We start from the raw sequence: 21,052 nt of genomic DNA, 5'->3' as shown, positions 1-21,052 counted from the left end.
TTTTTTAAAAGAAATATTTACTCTGGATAATTGGTTAACTGTGTGGGGAAAAATTATTTTCTCTGCTTACACCGTACAAAAGCCAATTCCAGATGGGTTGAAGAATTATATACCAAAAAGAAACCATAAACAGCTGGAAGAGAATATGTTTAAATATGGGCAAAGAAAGCTTTTCTGAGTAGAAGAGCAATGAAATAAACCATAAAAGGAAATACTGATAGTTTGGCTACATATAAATTAGAAACTTTTATATCCTCCAAAAATCATAAATAAAATTTGTATGCTAACAAAAGCTGTAAAATTTTGCATCATATATAACAGTTAATCTGTGTGTTATAAAGAGATTCATAATGATATGAATAGATATGCAGCATCATTAGTAATCAGTGAAATGCAGATTAATATGTTACGAGGAACATTACTTTTTGCTGAGCCCTTGCAGAGCCTTCATCTTTGCCACTTTGCTCCCTTGTACGCAGGCCCATTAAGCAAGCCCTGGGTGGCTGGGGAAGGAGTGTTTGTTGCCATTTGCAGAACATGTCATCTTGTCCACTTGATTATTGAAAGCCTCCTCTGAAGTAGATGCCCGGTAATGAACATGCACGTGCTAATTCTGAGAAGTCTACCCATGTACTTCTTTCTCAGAACAACTTGTCACCAGTTTTCAAATTCCTCAGTTTTCTGAGTTCCTGACCATCCTACTAAGCTGTTAGCCCCAGTGCCCATGAATCAGCATATATCTGAGTTGCATCTCAGTTTAAACGTAGGGTGTAACACAATGTATTGTTTGAAGCTCTGCTCACTGGGAGGATGTTCTTTCCAGGGACACTTCTGATTAGGCTTGTCATGCAGCAGTCCACTTTCATTTGGTGCCAGCATATTGTACTGAACCATTCACTAACCAGATTCAGTGCTTTTCTTTACCGGTTAGCTGGTCATAAACAATTCTTAAAATTAGGATTAAGTAAGAGAAGGCAACACAGAGGAGTATGTGTTGAAGGAATCTAAGCCACTGTTCATGCAATTTACTACTGTGTTTTTTTGACATGTAGAAGCTCAGTCTCTTATATTGATTGACTCATTTGATGATGGTTTACTGCTTTGCATACTTAACCTAGTGGCTTGGTGAGCCAGGTTAATGATAAGTAACTCAGATCACGTGATCATTTGGTTTCAATCGTAATGTTCATTCTCTCTCAGGAGCTTTCTCTCAAAAGGAGAATAGTAATCCACATGTGAGAAAGTGACTTTTCTCTTAAGCTGCACAGACGTGTGTTGATTCACTTATTGATGCTTCCGTGGGGCTCCATTTGTTGTAGGGGCTCAAGTGGTACTAGATATGCTAGGTCATAAGACCTGAGTGGCTGAGCAGCTTGTAGAATTGCTGCAGAGCTTTACTTACTTCAACTCCATTTAAAACCAGTAAGTTTGTGAATTCTTCAGAATATGAGAGACACACATTCAAAGGTGGTATGTATTACCTCTTAATTCACAAAAAAACACCAAGCATTGTGCCTCTTTTTTTAGTTACATTCAATAGAAGGTGCAGTAACTTGTTTTTGACCTGGAGGGATGTTCCAGCCTGCTGTAGACCACTGAGCTGCAGAACCTCACTGAAGTGGTAGCCCCCTGAATTTTTGTGGAGTTTATTGCTCTCTCATGTATCTTACTAAGCCAAGTAAAAAGTACTCGCTGCTGATGTTTCCTCAGGGCCAGCCAGCTTAATGTCATTAAAATAGTGTACAAATGGGACATTTGGTGGGATGTCAAGATGTCCCAGATCTTTGTAGAGTGTTTTAAGGCTAAGGGTGGCAGAGCTAGCGTGGCTTTGAGGCAAGGCTGTGAACATGAACTGTTTGCCCTGATGAGCAACAGCAAACACATTCTGGTGGTTCTTCCAAATTGACACGGAGAAAAAACCCTTTGCCAAGTCAATATCACCCAAGATGCCGGGGCTATGATGATTTGCTCCAGTAGAAATATTACATCTTAAATTGCATCTGCAGGTGGAGTCACATGTTTGCATTTTGGATGATCTGCTGTCATTCTTCAAGATCCACTACAGTCATATTCCAAGATGTTGCATAGGCTAAATAGACTATTTATGTTTAATTTTTTTCTTGTATAATCTGTTCTGTTGAACAAATAGTTTAAATGGGTATGATAGATATTATCACCCCTACATATTTTTTTTGCTCTTGATACTAATTTTTATGATTTGGTTTTATGTTGATATGGCTTATTAGAGAGGGGATGCTCCAGACTTTCATTTGTCTCTTCTTACCATACTAGCCTACCTCTACAGATCAGATAGCCAATGTATGGGTTCTGCTAGTTGCTAAGTTGTCTATTCCAGTTATATATTTAGGAAGTGAAGAATAATTACAGAGTAGGTCTATAGATGTGCTGGGGTCACTGTAATTTAAATTTGGGCCCAAACTTATTTATCATCTGGCTATCATAAGCTGAGAGACAATAGCTTTAATTATAGAGGCATTGAATTGGATGATGAGTTTGCTGAGGATTCTGGCAGGGAGATGGAAGAGAGGAAAAATTCATTCCATATTTATGGTACAAATTGTTTCTGCATGGGGGAAAACAACGGTTATAAATTAAAGGATGTGCACTAAACAGATAAAAATGGACTTAGAGTGAAGTGAAGCAAGGAGAAAACTGTAGTGTTTTGAGTCTCTGTAAATAGCATATGGCCTCAGCAAGGAAAGAGTTGTGATACTGTCCAGAATGAATTCAAATGGATGGATATCTACAGTTCACATGTTATTCCAGTAGTATACTGCACATGAGAATATCTGAAGTAGACACAGGCAGTGGAGTTATTCACTGATGAGCACATAGAGCTCGGTAGAACTCGAAGGGAATAAGGGTGACTCAGGGGCATTGGGATGATGGCATCTTTAAGGAGAAGCCTGAATTAAGTTAAAGCAAGGAGTGTGAATTCTTTATTTTTAAAACCTATAATAACTGACTTTACACAATATAAATGGACCATTCTATCCATAATATACTACTGGAATCTTGTCTTCTACTCATACCATTTCCAGGCAATCAGTTCTTTTCTCTTGTGTTTCTGTTTCTTCTCTTCACCTGTACACTTGTAACTCCAAATTACCTGCTTGTCTTCCTTTTCACATTCATTAGCTTATCCGCTATCAGATTAATATTCCCCAAATGCCACTTTCATCAAATCATTTCTTTCCTTTAAACAATTTCCTTCCCTCAGTCTCCCTGTGATCCCTCTCTTTATAGTTAGCACGACCTTTGTGCCAGGTTTTCTGGCACCCAATTCCTTTGTTCGCAGGATTGAGAAACCTCATGTCGTCCCATCAGCCCTAAAGCCAAAACTTGTCTTGTTCCCTTGCCATTTAAGGCTTGAGGTGCTGCTGAGGTTCTGCCTCCTCTCTGGTCAGCGTTTTCATTTACATGTTCTTGGGCCCTCTCTCAATCCATTTAATCTGTACCATCACCGTTATGAAGTTTTTGAAGGTTCTGACTGTGAATGGTACAATTTCCTGTTTTTAGGGCTAATGTGACTTTCCAGTGGGACTTTGTGAAAAAGGGAAGTAAAATGCTTCAATGCAACTTGGGAATTTAAACTGAGTTTTAGGGCTTATAATAGGGGCTTAATGTACACTCCTTGCTTTCTTCCCACCTCAGTCTCTTCTTTGTTGGTTTCTGCTTTTCTGTTTCATGTGCTGAGCCTTCTTTTTTTCTCTTTCATCCCTGTCCTTAGGTGATTTCATCTAATCCCATGGCTTCAAACACTACCTATGTGCTGATATGCACTTAGATGAACTTTTCTCCACTCCAGGATTATATTATTGTAACATATTCAATTGCATACACAAGAGGAGTTTTAAATTTAACATATACAAATCAAATATGCTTTCTAACTCCATCCCATCTCCCAGACTGAGAGTCAAAAACACTCAGTAGCACTTGATCCAGTTACTCAGTAATAGTCAAATACATTCAGTAACACACTATCTAGTTACTCAAACCCAAACGTCTGAGTAATCCATATTTTTTTCTTATTCATTCAATTAATAAACAAGTCATATTGGCTCTTCCTCCAAAAAGATGGTCCCCTGCTTATCTACTCCATCTAGCCTGCCCCACCAAGGCAATAGCATCTCTTCTTTGCTCTGACACTGGTCTCCTAACTGATCTTCCTGCTTCTAGTCGTTCAGCTCCCCCCACCCCAATAATATGTCTTCCACACAAAAGCTGGAACTATTTGATAAAAACATCTAGCTGGGCGCAGTGGCTCATGCCTGTAATCCTAAGCACTTTGGGAGGCCAAGGCAGGTGGGTCACCTGAGGTCAGGAGTTCGAGACCAGCCTGACCAACATGGTGAACCCCCGTCTCTACTAAAAATACAAAAAAATTAGCTGGACGTGGTGGCAGGTGCCTGTAATCCCAGCTACTTGGGAGACTGAAGCAGGAGAATTGCTTGAACCCGGGAGGTGGAGGTTACAATGAGCCGAGATTGTGCCATTGCACTCCAGCCTGGGCGACAGGGTGAGACTCTGTCTCAAAAAAAAAAAAAAAAAAAAAAAAGAAAACATCTTCTGTTTAGTTGAATTCAAGGCAATCTTGATTATATGAAAGCCTAATTTTCAATGGAATATCTAAAAAAGAAGTCTTTTTAGGGGGAAAACATGGTAATTATATAAATGTTTAAATGAATTTGATGAAATAGATGACTGTTTACCTGTTTTTGTAAATATTTAATTTATTATTGTAGTTACATGTATTTATTTGTAAGTGTATATATAAGATAATGTACTGGTTTGGAAGAGTGCATTCTTGCATTTTGTAAATAAATGTATTCAACACCTCTTTTTAAACTGCTTTATTGAAGTGTCACCACAGCATGTTGAACATCAGTTCCTTGAGTTTCTCCTGCATCATCTGACACAGTATTCCAGACTAGATCATCTCCTCTTCCATTTAAATGGTTTCAGAGACAACACCTTTTCTGCTTGTGTGTGATGCAGTCACTGCAAATTTTATCTAAACCAAGAGTTCTTCTTTTTATTTTATTTTTGCTTGACACATAATAATTGTACATATTTATGGGGTACGCTGTGATGTTTAGATATATGTATACGTTGTGTAATGATTAAATTAGGGTATATAGCATGTCACTGCAAATGTTTACTATTTTCTTATGGTGAGAACATTAAAAAATCCTCTCTTCTGGTTATTTTGAGACACTGAAATATACAATTTTGTCATAGTCACTGTACTGTGCAAGAGAACATGAGAACTTCTTTTCCCTATCAAACTGTCATTTTGTACAAACTTTCCCTGTCCTCCCCCTCCCCACCCCCTTAGCCTCCCCAGAATGTGGTAACCAATATTCTGTTCTCTATTTCTATGAGATCAGCTTTTTGAGATTCCACATCTGAGTGAGATCATGCAGTATTTGTCTTTCTGTGCTTGGCTTATTTCACTTAACATAATGTCCTCCAGTTCTATTCATGTTGTTGCAAATGACAAGATTTCATTCTTTTTTTTTTTTTTTTTTTGAGATGGAGTCTTGCTCTGTCGCCCAGGCTGGAGTGCATTGGCGCTATCTCAGCTCACTGCAAGCTCCGCCTCCCGGGTTTATGCCATTCTCCTGCCTCAGCCTCCGAGTAGCTGGGACTACAGGCGCCCGCCACCTTGCCTGGCTAGTTTTTTTTTTTTTTTTTTTTTTTGTATTTTTTTAGTAGAGATGGGGTTTCACCATGTTAGCCAGGATGGTCTCGATCTCCTGACCTCGTGATCCGCCCGTCTCGGCCTCCCAAAGTGCTGGGATTACAGGCTTGAGCCACCGCGCCCGGCCGATTTCATTCTTTTTATGGTTGAATATTATTATTGTGTATACTTACCACATTTTCTTTATCCATTCATTGATGGACACTTAGGTTGATTCCATATCTTTGCTTATTGTGAACAGTGCTGCAGTAAACATGGGAGTGCAAGTATGCCGTTAATATACTGAATTATTTTTCTTTGGATAAATACCCAATAGTAGGATTGCTTGATTATATGGTAGTTCTATTTTTAATTTTTGAGGACCCCCATACTGCTTTTCATAATGGCCGTACTAATTTACATTCCCTCTAACATTGTGTAAGAATTCCCATTTCTTCACATCTATGCCAGTATTTGTCATTATTATTATTATTATTATTGTTAATAGCCACTCTAACTGGGGTGAGGTGATACCTCATTGTGGTTTTAGTTTGCATTTCCCTGATGATTGGTGATGTTGTTGAGCATTTTAAAATATACCTGTTGGTCATTTGTATGTCTTTTGAGAAATGTCTACTCATTTGTCCATTTCTTAGTAGATTTTATTTTATTTTTTTTTGCTATTGAATTGAATTCTTTATATATTCTGGATATTAACCTCTTATCAGATGTTGTGCAGAAGCTTTTAAGTTTGATGCAATCTCATTTGTCTTTTTCACTTTTGTTGCCTGCACTTTTGAGTTCCTATCCAAAAAATCATGGACCAGACCAATGAAGCACTTTCCCTCTGTGTTCTTCTAGCAGTTTCCTAGTTTCAGATCTTAAATTTTAGTCCATTTTGACTTGATTTTTGTGTATGGTGAGAGTGAGGGGGTCTAGAACACTCTTCTGCATGTGGATATCCTGTTTTCCCAGCTTCATTTAATGACGAGACTGCCATCTCCCAAAGTGTGTTCTTGGCATCTTTGTTGAAAATCAGCTGGCTGTAATTGTATGGATTTACTTTTGTGTTCTCCGTTCTGTGTCATTGGTCTGTGTGTCTGTTTTTATGCTAGTTCCATGCTGTTTTGGTTAGTAAATCTTTGTAGTGCATTTTTAAGTCTGGTAGTCTGATGCCACCAGCTTTTGTTCTTTTTTTTTTTTTTTTTTTCAAAATTGATTTGGCTATTTGGGGTCTTTAGTAGTTATATACAAATTTTAGAATTTTTTTCTGTTTCTGTGAAGAATGTCATTGGTAATTTGATAAAGATTGCATTTACTCTGTAGATCACTTTAGGTACTATAGTTGTTTTAACAATGTCAATTTTTCTAATCCATGAATATGGAGTATCTTTCCATTTACTTGTGTCCTCTTTAATTTCTTTCATCACTGTTACATAGTTTTTCTTGTAGAGGGCTTTCACCTCGTTAACTAAACATATTAACAAAAATTTGTTTTATAGCTCTTATAAATGGTATTGCTTTCTTGATTTTTTTCAGATAGTTTGCTATTGATATATAGAAATGCTTTACTGAATTCACTTACTATTTGTAAGAGTTTTTTGGTGGAGTCTTTAGGATTTTCTATGGCTTCAAGATTATACCATTTACAAGCAGGGACAATTGGACTCCCCCCTTTTTAAATTTTTTTTTTCAGTTTGGTTGCCCTTTCTTTCTCTTGCCTATGTTGAATAAAAGTGGTGAAAGTGGATATCCTTGATTTGTTCTAAATTTAGAGGAAAAGCTTTCTGTTTATTTTTTTTTCCTATTCAGGTATTATGTTAGCTGTGGGTTTGTCATATATGGCCATTATTGTGTTGAGGTACAAACATTCCTTCTATACCTAATTTGTTGAGAGTTTTTATTTTGAAGGATGTTGACTTTTATCAAGTTTTTTCCCTGCATGCATTGAAATCATATGGTTTTTGTTCTCGATTTTGTTAATGTGATGGATCACATTTATTGATTTGCATGTGTTGAACCGTCCTCGCATCCCTGGGATGAATTATGTATACCTGATTATAGTGAATGATTTTTCATCAGGGATATTGGCCTGTAGTTTCCTTCTCTGGTTCATATTATGGTGATACTGGTCTTGTAGAATGAATTTGAAAGACGTACTCGTCTTCAATTTTTGGAGTACTTTGAAAAGGATTAGTGTTAGTTCTTTCAATGTTTGGTAGTATTCAGCAGTGAAGCCATCAGGCTCTGGGCTTTTCTTTGATGGCAGACTTTATTATTGATTCATTCTTACTACTTATTACTCATTATTGGTCTCTTCAGACTTTTTCTTTCTTTTTTTTTTTTTTGAGATGGAGTCTCGCTCTGTCGCCCAGGCTGGAGTGCATTGGCGCTATCTCGGCTCACTGCAAGCTCCGCCTCCCGGGTTCACGCCATTCTCCTGCCTCAGCCTCCCGAGTAGCTGGGACTACAGGCACCCGCCACCATGCCCGTCCAATTTTTTTGTATTTTTAGTAGAGACGGGGTTTCACCATGTTAGCCAGGATGGTCTCGATCTCCTGACCTCATGATCCGCCCACCTCGGCCTCCTGAAGTGCTGGGATTACAGGTGTGAGCCACCGCCCCTGGCCAGACTTTTTATTTCTTCATGATTCAATTTCGATAGACTGTATGTGTCGAGGCATTTGTCCATTTTTGATAGATTTTTCAACTTTTTGGTGTATAGTTGTTCGTAATAGTCTTATGATTCTTTTTAGTCTGTGACATCCATTGTAATATCTGCTTTTTATCTCTGAATTTATTTGAATATTCTCTCTTTTTTTTCTTAGTCTACCTAAAGGTTTGTTATATTTTCAAGGAACCAACTCGATTTTGCTGACCTTTTGTACTTTTAAAAAGTCTCCATTTCATTTATTTCTGCTCAGACTTAATGTTACTTCTTTCCTTCTACTAATGTTGGGTTTAGTTTGTTGTACTTTTTCTAGTTCCTTGAAGTATAATGTTAGGTTGTTTGAGATTTTTCTTATTTTTTGATGTGGGCATTTATTGCTGTAAACTTCCCTCTTAGAAGTGCTTTTGTTGTATCCCATAGGTTTTAGTACATTGTGTTTCTATTTTTATTTGTATCAGAGAATTTTTAAATTAAAAAAAATTCTTCCTTGACCCTTCTGTTGTCCAAAAGTATATTGTTTAATTTCCATGTATTTCTATAGCTTCCAGAGTTTCTCCTGTTATTAATTTTTAGTTTTATTTTGTTATAGTCAGAAAAGATACTTATAATATAATTTTGAAAATCTGTCTTATGACGTCGGTTGTGTTGGGTTTGTTGGCTTTGGTGTTGGGTAGGTGCAGTAGTGTAGTCTTTCTTTGTGCAGTTGTTTCAGCTATAGTCAGTATTAACAATGCCTGTGAGTACCTCAGTGACCTGGGCTGCAGGAGTTTGTGCAACTGGTCTGCCAGCTTGGGCTGCTTCCCTGAGGGCAGAGTGGCAGGCTGTCTCATGCACTACACCAAGGGAGTGCAGGGCTGGTTGACTGGGAGCTCAGCTGCTCCCCACCTCCGGAGTTGGAAGTAACAAGCTGTCTCTCGTGCCATGCCAAGAGGGAATGGAACTTGATGAATGGTCGATCAGGCATTGTTCCTTTGGGAGCAGGCCTGCTTGCTCCAAGGGGCTGCAGGACTGTTGAGTATGGTGGAGCCTTTGGGGTGAGGAGATACAGTGGCTGTGGAGTCCTGGGGAAGGACACACTCTAGCAGTGGCTCCAGTGTGAAGATGGCATTATGCAGTAGCAGCTTGGGTCAGGGGGAAAATAGGGCACAATGTCGGCTTCTTCTCTGACACAGTGCAGCCATGTGAACTCCTGGTAGCTTCCTGAACTGCAATTGGTCCATGAGGAGTGCAAGATTCTTCAGCAACAAAAACTGCAGGTTTTCATGATGTTAGTAGGAGCTACTGGGGGCTCCTTGCTTTACCTTTTTCTTGTAGGGAGAGTTTCCTCATGATTCTGAGTTGATCCCAACTGGGGAGACAGGGTGGCAGAGAGCAGGGTATTTGGATTCCTTCTCAATACAGCCATCCTGAGTCTTCATGGTCCACGGTGTCTCTGCCACTCCCCTGCTGTACTTCAGTGTTCTCCTTCAGATACTCTAGTCAAAATGGAGTCATTTATTCATTGTTTTGGTCTTTTTTTATGGGAGTTGGGATCATGAGTATCAGGCCTGATACTCATGAGACTGAAGGCCAAGATGGTGACATCAGTGTAAAACTACAAGTTCTTATTTAACATCAGACAGTCATTGTGGGCATTGTGTGTTGGTTTATAAACCATATAGTTTGCTGTGATTATATATCAAGTGGATATACATTATATATGTGTGTACATATATGCTGTGGAGATAGATATATATATCTTTTCATTTTTGTTTTATTTATAATAGGAATGTTTGTCTGAATAACCTAATTCACATTTACCAGAAACTAGAAGTCTACTGTCTTCCTTCTTGAAGTGCTTTCTTACTTGACACCCAGGGCAGTTTTTTTGGGTTTTCTCCACCCTTCACTAGTTACTCTTCCTTAGTTTCCTCTCTCATCATCTCAGCCTTGGTAGTAGTTCCATGACTCAGTCCTTGGACATTCACTCCCCAGGTGATCTCCTTTAATCTGATGGCTTCTAGAGTTTTGATATTTGTCCCTCAGACCTCCAAATTTGATCTGAAGTGCTGGAGGTAGTGCTTATAGCAGGTGTCTGGGTCATGAGGATGGATCCCTTATGAATGGCTTGGGGCTGTCCTTGCTCTATTAGTTCTCACCAGAACTGGTTGTTAAAAAGAGCCTTGTACCTGCCCCCTCTCTTGCTTCCTCTCTTTCCATGTGATCGCTGCACACCCTGGCACCCCTTTGCCTTCCACCACGAGTGAAAGCAACCTATGATCCCGCCAGATGCAGCTGCCGAATCTCGAACTTTTACAGACATCAGAATCATGAGCCAAATACACATTATTTTCTTTATAAATTACCCAACCCTACGCATTGCTTTATAGCAACACAGATTGACCAAGACAATTGCCTTAAATACCATCCATCCATGGCCTGCTCTCAGATTAATATCATCAGCCCAAACCTTTTCTGTGAACTCACACTCGCATACCAACTCTCCATGTGCTACTGAAACTTTAATGTCTGATAATGATTTTTCTGCTCCAGACTTGCTATTCTAGCAGTCTTTACCTATATTAGTAAATGGTGGCTCTGTTATTCCAGTTGCTTAGTTGCATGGCATTATTCTTGACTTCTCTTTTTCACATCTCATATCCAATCAACAGCAAATCTAATTATTTGTACTATGAAAAGATATCCATAATCTCATCAATTCACATCATTTCTTCACTACCACACTAACCAAAGCCACCAGGACTTCTCATTCGAACTGTTACAGTTGCTTCTCAACTGGTCTTCCTTCTTACATTTCCACAGTCTATCTTACTCACAGTACCCAGAATGCTATTTTTTTAGCCACATATCAGATCATGTCACTCTTTCTCCTTGAGAGTAAAATGCAAGCTTCTTACATTGGCATACAATCCCTTACATGGTTTGGAGCCTGGTTACCTTTCTGATCTTTTCTTACACTGTGCTATAGCTACACAAGTGCACAGCAAGCATGTGTTTGCCTTTGGGATATTGCATGTGGCTTAACAATTATTTGGAATGTTTTGTTCGCATTGCTTGCTTGCTTTACCCCTTGTGGTCTCTGCTTCAATGATATCCTGTCAAGAGGTTTTCTCTGGCAAGTGACTAGTTTTCTTACTCTTCTTTAATTTTCTCCATAGTACGTGTCACCACCTAAGCTATTTTCTTGTTGCTTATTTGCTGTCTGTCTGTTTCACTGCACTTGACATCAGACAGTCATTGTAGGTATTGTGTGTTGGTTTATATACAGTCCATGGGTTGTATCTACATCAACTAGAAAAATACTTAGCACATAGTAGACACGGTAAATGTTTATTGAATGAATAAACTGATGTCATCTTCCTTGTACTCATTGAACTCATTTTGCTGTAGACATTGTACTGGTGTAGATATTAGGTATAGGACTTGCTGAGTTTGGCCTCAGAATCACGGAGGTATAGCAGGAGGTCTTAATAGAAGGCTGATCAGAGTTACCTAAAGGTAGATGTATGTGCAATGAGCATAGGATTCCTGTGGTGATGTGAGCAAGAAAATTGTGGTCAGATTAGAGGGAATGAATCAGAGAGATAAATGGAGAGAAATGCAGGGGTTGGAGTGACAGTAGTTTGGGAAATGGGTATGTCCTGGGGAGAAATAATACTGTTAAAGATAGTTGGCTGGGTGCAGTGGCTCATGCCTGTAATCTCAGCACTTTGGGAGGCAGAAGTGGGCAGATCATTTTAGGTCAGGAGTTCGAGATCAGCCTGGCCAACATGGTGAAACCCCATTTCTATTAAAAATACCAAAATTAAATGAAACAAATAAAACAAAAATACAAAAATTAGCCTGGCATGGTGGCACACACTTGTAATCACAGCTACAAGGTGATCCAGGAGAATCACTTGAACCCGGGAGGCAGAGGTTGCTGTGAGCTGAGATCATGCCGCCGCATTCCAGCCTGGGCAACGGAGTGAGACTCTGTCTCAAAAAAAAAAAAAAAAAAAAAGATAGTAAGGGACACAAAGAAGAATTGATCTGATCTTGTTTATTTGGATTTCTTTTCAGTGTGTTATCTTTTTAACTTGATATGCCCTTATAGAACACTAAGAAATATCATTTGCTGCCTTTTGTAGAATGCCTGTGAAGTATTTGTGGACACTATGCTCAAATGTTTCCACATTTTATCTCCTTTATAGAATGTGAATTCTTTTAGAAAATAATGTTCTCTTGTCAGTAAAGTCAATTTAGTTTACTGTAGCCATGAAAACACATCTTGTAATGGGGAGGCATTGGGGAGAGCATGAAGAAATGGAGCATCATTCTAGAGTTAGTTTTAAACTGTTATGGATCCCATTAGTCTTTTATTTCCCCCAGCAGATGTAATGGATATTTTCTTATGTATTAACTGTCTGTACTAGTGTTTGAAAATGATTTGAATAGTTTTTGCCTTAAGTGAAAGATATTTCAAACCGTGGTAGTTAACCAACACATTATCAAATTTTATAATGGATAATTTAAACTTTAGAGAAAAATTGATTCCTTATAGACAAGTGTGAATTTGCTTTTTTTATACTCTGTAAATTTGGAGGATTTCATTTGGATTCCCTGACTGCCAGAAGATAAACATTTCTATTTTCTCTGTTTTCTGTTTCTGGTGTAGCTGTTATTGATAAAGAGGATTTCCCAAAACAAAGAGAGAAGCTCATTTTTGAATCATGGCAGTCTCTGGATTAAGATGATCTAGATTGTTTGGTGTTTTAGCTGCCTTCCAGAAGCAAATGCAAATCCTGTCGGGAGAATTCTAACCGTAACCCTAGGCCTCAGAATATCTCCCTAGTTTTCAGCTATAGAGTCTAATACTCAATAGAAAGTGATCAGGCATACGAGGAGACAAGATGATATAAATAAAAGTGATAAAATCAGCAAGAGAGACAGTATCCATGGGGAATACAGGCAGTGGAATTATCAGATACAGACTTTAAAGTAACTGTGATTAATATAGTCAAGGAATTTGAAAGATTAAGGATTTCAGTGGAGAACTGGAACTATTAAAAAAAAAAACCAAATGGATATTCTGGAACTGAAAAATACAATAATTAAAAGTAAGAACTCAGTGGATTTGGTTAACAGATTAGACTCTACGAAGCAGAGAAATACTATCTGGGAGAAGTCTGAGATCAATATAGAGAGACAAAAGTATAGAAGACATGAAGAAGAGTAGGAGAGATACAGAGGAAAACAGTGGGTTTTATAATAAATGGTAATAGATAATTTGGATGTCAATATAGGAAAGAAATAAAAACTCTACTCCTAAGCTGTACTGTGCTGTACCAAAGATCAATACAGATAGATTTTATGATTTTCTGTTTAAATTCATAAAGGTAAAGCAGTAGAGCTTCTGGTAGATAGCATATGAAAATATCTTCATGACTTTTGTGTAGACTGAATTTTTTTTTAACAGAACACAGAAGCATTGTCAGAAAGGAAAATATTGATAAAATTAGGCTACCTTAAAATTATGGTTCATTCAAAGACATTAAAAGAGTAAAAAGATAAGCCATAGAGTAAGAGACATATGTAATCGACATGTATAATCAATAGTGGTCTCTTAACAGAAATATGTACAGACTTACTTCATTAAGGAAAAGAGGACAGATAATGCAATAGAAAAATGAGCACAAGACTTGCACAAACTTTACAAAACTGGTTATCTCCAGATGGCCAGTTAACACCTGAAAAGATGCTTAACCTGATTAGTCATCAGGAAAATTTAGTTTAATCACAATGAGTTGCCAACATATACCCACTAGAATGGCTATGATTAAAAAGCCTGATAACGTAGGGTTTTGGCAAGGATGTAGAAAAACTGGAATTTTTTTTTTTTTTTTGCAAGCTCCGCCTCCCGGGTTCACACCATTCTCCTGCCTCAGCCTCCTTAGTAGCTGGGACTACAGGCGCCCGCCACCACGCCCAGCCAATTTTTTTGTATTTTCAGTAGAGACGGGGTTTCATCGTGGTAGCCAGGATGGTCTCTATCTCCTGACCTTGAGATCTGCCTGCCTCGGCCTCCCAAAATGCTGGGATTACAGGCGTGAACTACTGCGCCCGGCCGACAAACTGGAATTCTTATATGTACCTGTTGGAGTATAAATTGATATAATGATGACTTTAGAAAACTGATCATCAGTGTGTATGAAACTGAATCGAGGCATGCTTTGGGACCCAGCAATTTTACTTCCAAGGATATAGATATATCCAATAGAAATGTTTACATACATCCAGCATAAGTGATCCTTAGCCCTGTTCATTAATTGAAATAGCCCAAATGTTCATCCACAACAAAATGGGTAAGTAAATTACGGTATATTCACATACTGGAACACTACACAGCAACAAAAAAGAATGTGGATGAATACCAGCAGACATCAATGTAGAGCAGATAAGCCAGGCTTTCAGCTATTTGGTAATGTTTGATCTCCTTATGATTAGGAGTTGAAGGAATGACAGCCTATTTTAGAAGTTCTCAGTGTGTCGGTGAATTTTGACTTTGAGCTTCACACTGAGATCATCTGTACAGGCATTTTTAATGTGAACTTTAGTGTGAATGTCTCTGGCTATTTCTCTTGGGCTATTTAGTTTTGCCAAAGAAGAGCACATTCAGAGTGTTCCAGTCACATGCTTGGAAGGAAATGACTGGGCTACCAGAGTCCCAGGAGTCCACTGGGCTAAGGGAGCTGAAGGTTCAGTATTTACTGTGCATAAATTCACTTAGTCTCCCTGTTTGCAGTTTGGTAGTCCTGTCTTAAACTTGATCTGCTATTTCTCAGTCTAGATGGTTTTTATTTTCTCTAGAGAATAAATGTTCAGACTTTTGCTGGGGTGCAAGCCTAGTGGCAGTTACCTACATAGGTTGGCCAGAGGAGATAATTTAAGGTTCAAACTGCTTTTTAATCAGATTTTGCCCAATAGTTGATCTTTTACCCCTCTTTCCTCACTGTTGGTTTTAGAAGTACCTTTTCAACACATAGTACTGGAGAAGTGCTCGTCCACTTGGAAAAACAATGGAATTAGATTCCCACCTCAACCCACATGATCAGTCACTTTCCAGTGGACTGAGGACTTCACTGTGAAAGACAAGAGGAGGAGGAGAAACAAGAGGAAGGAAGAAAGAAGATAAAGAAGGGGACAAAGAGGAAGAAGATAAAAGATCCAGACTGTATAATTAATGTCTCTAAATCAGTAACAAAAGATCAACAACCCGATGGGAGAATGAGCAAAAGACCTGAACAGGCATTTCAGAAACAGCCATTTGCAGGCACTTACTGTTCATATTTCCTTATTTTCCTCAGAAATTCTCAATGTCATTAATAGTTATGAAAATTCAAATTAAGACTAAAGGTACCACTTTAGACTCCGTAAATAGATGAGTAGAAATTAAATCTGATACCAGTAGGTATTGGTGAGGTTGTAACTTAGAGGGAACACATACGCTACTGGGGGAATAAATTGGGACAGCTACTTTGGAAACCAGTTTGGCAGTGTCCTGAAGTTGCATATTTGAGTTTCCATTCCTATATATGTACCCTAGCAACTCTTGCACATGTGTACCAGGAGACAGATGCAACAGTGTTTCTCAAGCATTGCTTTTTGAGAAGAAAAGCTGAAAGCACCCGTCATGTCTTTTAGTAGGATGATGGGTAAATAAATGGTTATATATTCTGCATGTTTAATGAAGACAAAACTATTTCCTTAAAGAAAATGTTTCTATTCTTCCTATATCAAAAGGAGTAGAACCATTGTAATGGCATCAAATTCTGTCTCATCTCTGAAGAGATGTCAGGCTCTATTTTATTTTATTTTATTTATATTTTGAGATGGAGTTTCACTCTTATTGCTCAGGGTTGGGTGCAATGGCGTGATCTCGGCTCACTGCAACCTCTGCCTCCCAGGTTCTAGAGATTCTCCTGCTTCAGCCTCCTGAGTAACTGGGATTACAGGCATGCACCACCACACCCAGCTAATTTTTGTATTTTTTTTAGTAGAGACGGGGTTTCTCCATGTTGGTCAGCCTGGTCTCGAACTCCCGACCTCAGGTGATCCGCCCGCCGTGGCCTCCCAAAGTGCTGGGATTACAGGCATGAGCCACCATGCCTGGCCTCTCTTTCATTTTAATAAGTTGAGGCAGTTCTTCAAAATGCAGGGGAAGTGGGGCAGGACTTTTGAGCATGGTGATTCGTGATTCAGGGAGTGGGGTGGAAAGCAGAGTGTTAGTCTTCTCTGGGGATTTTCTCTTAAGATTTGTGTACTCAAGAAAGCAGTATCCCAGGTTTGGTGGTGTAGATAATAGTAGCTACTGTTTCTTGAGTCTTTACCAATTCATTTACATCCTCACAGCAGTCGTAAGGCAGGCATTATCCCATTTTTTAAATTAGAAAACTGAAGTTTGTAAGAGTTTAATTTGTACAAGATCACACTGTCAGAAAGTACAACAGGTGAGAATTGCTTCCAGATTTGGTTGACATCTCTGTTTCAATATTGTCAAGGTAAAAGATTTGACCCTGCTGAAGGAAAGAATCTAGGAATCATAATGGACACAAACCACAATTAAGTTTTGGGGTACTGCTGGAGTACTGTTGGTTTACTTCTTTTGTAAGGTCAGCCTGACACTTGACACTGTGAGAAAGCATAAATCTTACAAATTGGGCTGTCTGTTTGCGTTGCACTCATCATTTATTATTTGGTAGGGCATCCTGGGAAATTGAACATTGTATCTCCTAAAACATGTTGTAAAAAGACTCTGTGGGACAACAATATCACATGTATATATACGTATATACACACACACACACATACATTAAAAACTTTGAGTAGGTAATGCATACTCATGGTTCAAAAACCAAAAAAAAAAAAAAAATCAAAGCGAAAAATTTCTCATCTATGCTTCATTACCCTAGATTACCACCATGCAAAATTAAGCATCCTTATTAGCTTATTTATCGCTCTGGATTTTTAAAAAACCTAAGCAAATATGAATATGGATTATTTCCCTCCCTTTATAAGCAAAAGTTCCCTATTTTGAACTTTGCTTATTTTCTTAAAAACGTATGTTGTAGCTTTTTCATATAGTGTATAAAGAGCTGCTTCTTTTTGACAGCTGCATTCTAATTATGTGCCATATTTTATTTAACCAGTCCCCTTTTGCTAAATACTTCCCACCCCAAATTTTGACGTTATAAATAGCAAACTGTGTATGTGTCATGTCATATGTGTACATCTATAGAATACTTTGTTCCTAGAGATGAAATTACTAGATTATTAATTTTCAAATTATTGGCAGCTCACTCTGTCTGGGATTTATACTCGATTACATTTCCAGCAGCAAGGTACTGGAGTATCAGTATCTTCAGAGTCTTGATGGCAGTCTTGTCAGATTTTCTGAGTTTTGGCCCCATGACGTAAAAATAGATGTCATTTTATGTATATTTATTAGGAGTGAAATGGAATGTCTTCTTCTTGAACCATTTATATTTTCTTCTGTGTGTACTGCCTTTTCCTAGTCCTTGTTCATTTGTTCCTCTTCTTTTGTTAGTCTTTTTCTAATTATTATCTGGGGGCATATGTGTGTGTGTACACATATAATATTAACATTTTGTGATATGAAATGGAAACATTTTTCTCCAGTTGGTCTTTTTGCTTCTGGTATTTTTTTCTAGGTGGAAGTTTTTTATTTTTTTAACTTTTTATATGCGGTATAAATTTTAAGCAAACACACATTAAATAGCAGAATTAAGAACTGGGCCTTGGGAATAATGAGAAGGAATTGCTGTGGAGAACTAGATAGAACTTTATGGCAGTTTCAACAGCAATCTTTACCTATTCAGCTAATATGTATTGAACACTAAATTAGAGTTAAGAACTGTGCACAGAAGTGGAAGGGTGTGGTGAGAAGAATCAGATATAGTCCTTGCCCTTAGGTATTTTTAAGTTTACTGGGATGACAAACATTATCAAATAATTAAAAATATACTATAAAATTGCAGTTTGGGTAATCCTTCCATGCTATGAGACAGTACCATAGGGGGCTTTAATTTAAGGAAGTCATTGGAGATTACAGTGAGTTATGAAACATGCATATGAATTTATTGGCAAAGGGGGAAGAGAAGAGCCATCTAGGCAGAGGCAGTAGCTTGTTGCATGGGGAGGTACTGTATTTAAGAGACAGAGAACCCAGTGTGACAGGAGGGAGAGAAAGCAAGACGAAACTGGAGAGGTAATTGAGGGTCAGGCCATGAAGGTCATGATAGGGAGTTTTCAGAACTCCTATGTGAAGAGCAATGAGATGCCATGGAAGGATTTTAAATAGGGGAGTGACCTGATAGACAAGATTAGTTTAGATGTAGAGTGTGCAAGGATTAGAGTGGCAGAGTAGAAGCAGATGGACTAGTTAGCTAGAAGTCTATTGTAATAGTCCAGGAGAAGGAAGTATGGTAGCTTGCTGTTGGTTTGGAGTGGAAAAGTGAAAGAGTTGGAAGAATATTCAATGATTGACTTAATATGGGAAGTGAGAGAAAAGGAGGTGTTAAGGATGACTCTCCTAGTTTTCTGGTTTGTTTAATAAGGTAGAGAGTGATACTATACAGTGGGATATTGTGCTCCAGAAGACAACCAGGTTTGGTGAGATGACGATTTTTATTTTGGATATATAGAGTTTGAAGTCCCTTTAAGACAGATAAAATCAGATGTCAAGTCAGCAGTTGAATATATTGGTATGTAACTTAGAGATCGGGTTTGGGCTGCAGATATGTAATTGGAAGATATCTGTATAGATAAGTGGTAATTTAAATCATTGGTAGGAATGAGATAGCCTGGGTTAAACAGGTAGAAAGAGGATAGTTGTGGGCCTAGAACTCAGTCTTGACAGACTTCAGCATTTAAGAGCATGAACCAGCAAAAGACAGAGAAGGAACAACCAGAGAAACTGGAGAAGAAAGCTAATAAAGGATGATGTTATGGTAGAGGAACAGCAGGAGTGGCAACAGTGTTGAATGCTGTTGACTTGTATAGGTGAAGGCAGATGAAGGCCCATTGGATTTGATGTCATGTGACCTTAGAGATAGTGATGACGTAGAAAGCTGGATTGAAGGCGACTGAGGAACAAGTAGATTGAACAGTAATTATGGCTGTAGCCATGTAATTGGTGACTAGAACAGAAGATGCTAACTGGCTGATACAGAATCAAGGCTAACTTCCTGATTTGGGTTCATCCTCCCATGATGAGGTCCAAATAGTAATACATGGAAACACAAATGCGTGAATAAATCTATTGAGAGAGCCACATAAATGCTGAGTATCAAGATTTCAATACATCTTATGTATATGTGTGTATTATATATAAAGCTCCAATTTACAATGGAGATTGGTTGGAAGTTCTTCCTGAGAAGTAAAAGTTGGGTTGATGGGTGAGAATAACAGAAATGGATAGATGGATGATGGTAACCAGGGAGATTGTCTTACAGGGCCTTTTGCATGGTGAAATCAGTGGACTTGCTGCGCTGTAGGGGGTTGTGGGGAATGGGAACTTGAGAAAATGACCAGCAGGTCTAGCAAAGGAGAGAAAATGTGGAGAGGACCTAAAAGTTTGTAGTAACACCTTAAATGTCTAAGGTGATGGTCCAGTAGACTCCCTGGTTCTGGGTTGAAGTGGTTGGTTCAGAAATGAATGTTTAAAGAATGCCAGTAGTTTGAAAGAAGAAATAAGTTAGCTTTAAAGGCAGATATCATAAAACTAGTAGATAATGAGACATGTAAAAGTCAGATATTTAGATATTGTCTGTCATCTGTATAACCCAGTGTTAAAATGAAACATTTTCTTTGGATTTCTGTACACAATTTACTGAGAGAATTGAAATTCATATGAATTATCTAGGGTCCCAAGCAAATTGAATACTAATGATAAACAAATGTGCAGTTAACTTGTGGCTTTACTTTGAACCTTTGAGACATAAAGAGCCCTCTTCTGTCCAGACATCTCTTTGTCTTTCATTTATCACCTGGTGAATATTGTTTGTTTCCGTTGGCCAAGGCAAATGAAATCAGGACATTAGCAGAGAGATTTGAAGTTGCTTTGTTTTCTTTCTCCATAAATGTTTTGAGTTTTCTGAGGCAAAAATTGTGCCCGACAAGTTGCTACAAATCTAAACGTCAATGTGATTGGGAGGGTGCCCTCTGGAAACACTTGCCTTGGCGGCATTTTCGGACCGATGCTATCAAGTGTTTTATCATGAGAGGTAATCTTTGCACTTTCCTGTATGTAGACTGGTGATGTACATCGAGAGAGACAGCAGAAAGACCACTCCAGGCAAGGAGCAGCAAAGTGGCAATGAATACCTGTCCAAATGTCTGGATCTTCTCATCCGTCACATCGTGCAGGAGCTGCCACGAATCCTGGGTAAATTGGAGTCTCGTCCTCAGGCCCTGTTCCTGCTTACCTTTCTAAGACTTGGCTTTTAGCATGAGTTCTTTTTTATTCTTACTTGTCTGTTCTTGAAGGCAAATGCAAAGACAATTTTTCACGAATATGTAGTTTCAAGATTTAAATTTGCTTCTGTTTTTGTAATTATTTTGCATCAATGACATGATGAGGCATGATGAGACAATGTCACATTAAGGTGTGATCTGAG

General features: G+C 38.4%; 1 protein-coding gene across 9 annotated transcripts in view; it reads left to right on the top strand.

The window, feature by feature from the left end:
• ULK4 (unc-51 like kinase 4) overlaps window positions 1–21,052 on the top strand; it is a 735,134-nt gene that overhangs the window by 221,631 nt on the left and 492,451 nt on the right. For all 9 annotated transcript variants that reach the window (XR_004437258.1, XM_033212151.1, XM_033212152.1 and 6 more), the window contains one exon: window positions 20,687–20,820. Coding sequence is in view for 8 of the 9 variants with exons in the window: in XM_033212151.1 (XP_033068042.1) it covers window positions 20,687–20,820 (134 nt within the window). In the remaining variant the exon portion in view is untranslated. The remainder of the gene's footprint in view (window positions 1–20,686; window positions 20,821–21,052) is intronic.

The sequence above is a fragment of the Trachypithecus francoisi genome, unplaced genomic scaffold (assembly GCF_009764315.1).
Source record: "Trachypithecus francoisi isolate TF-2019V2 unplaced genomic scaffold, Tfra_2.0 Lachesis_group0, whole genome shotgun sequence".
Taxonomy (NCBI): domain Eukaryota; kingdom Metazoa; phylum Chordata; class Mammalia; order Primates; family Cercopithecidae; genus Trachypithecus; species Trachypithecus francoisi.
The sequence above is the reverse complement of the archived record's forward strand: the minus strand, read 5'-3'. Positions and strand labels throughout refer to the sequence as shown.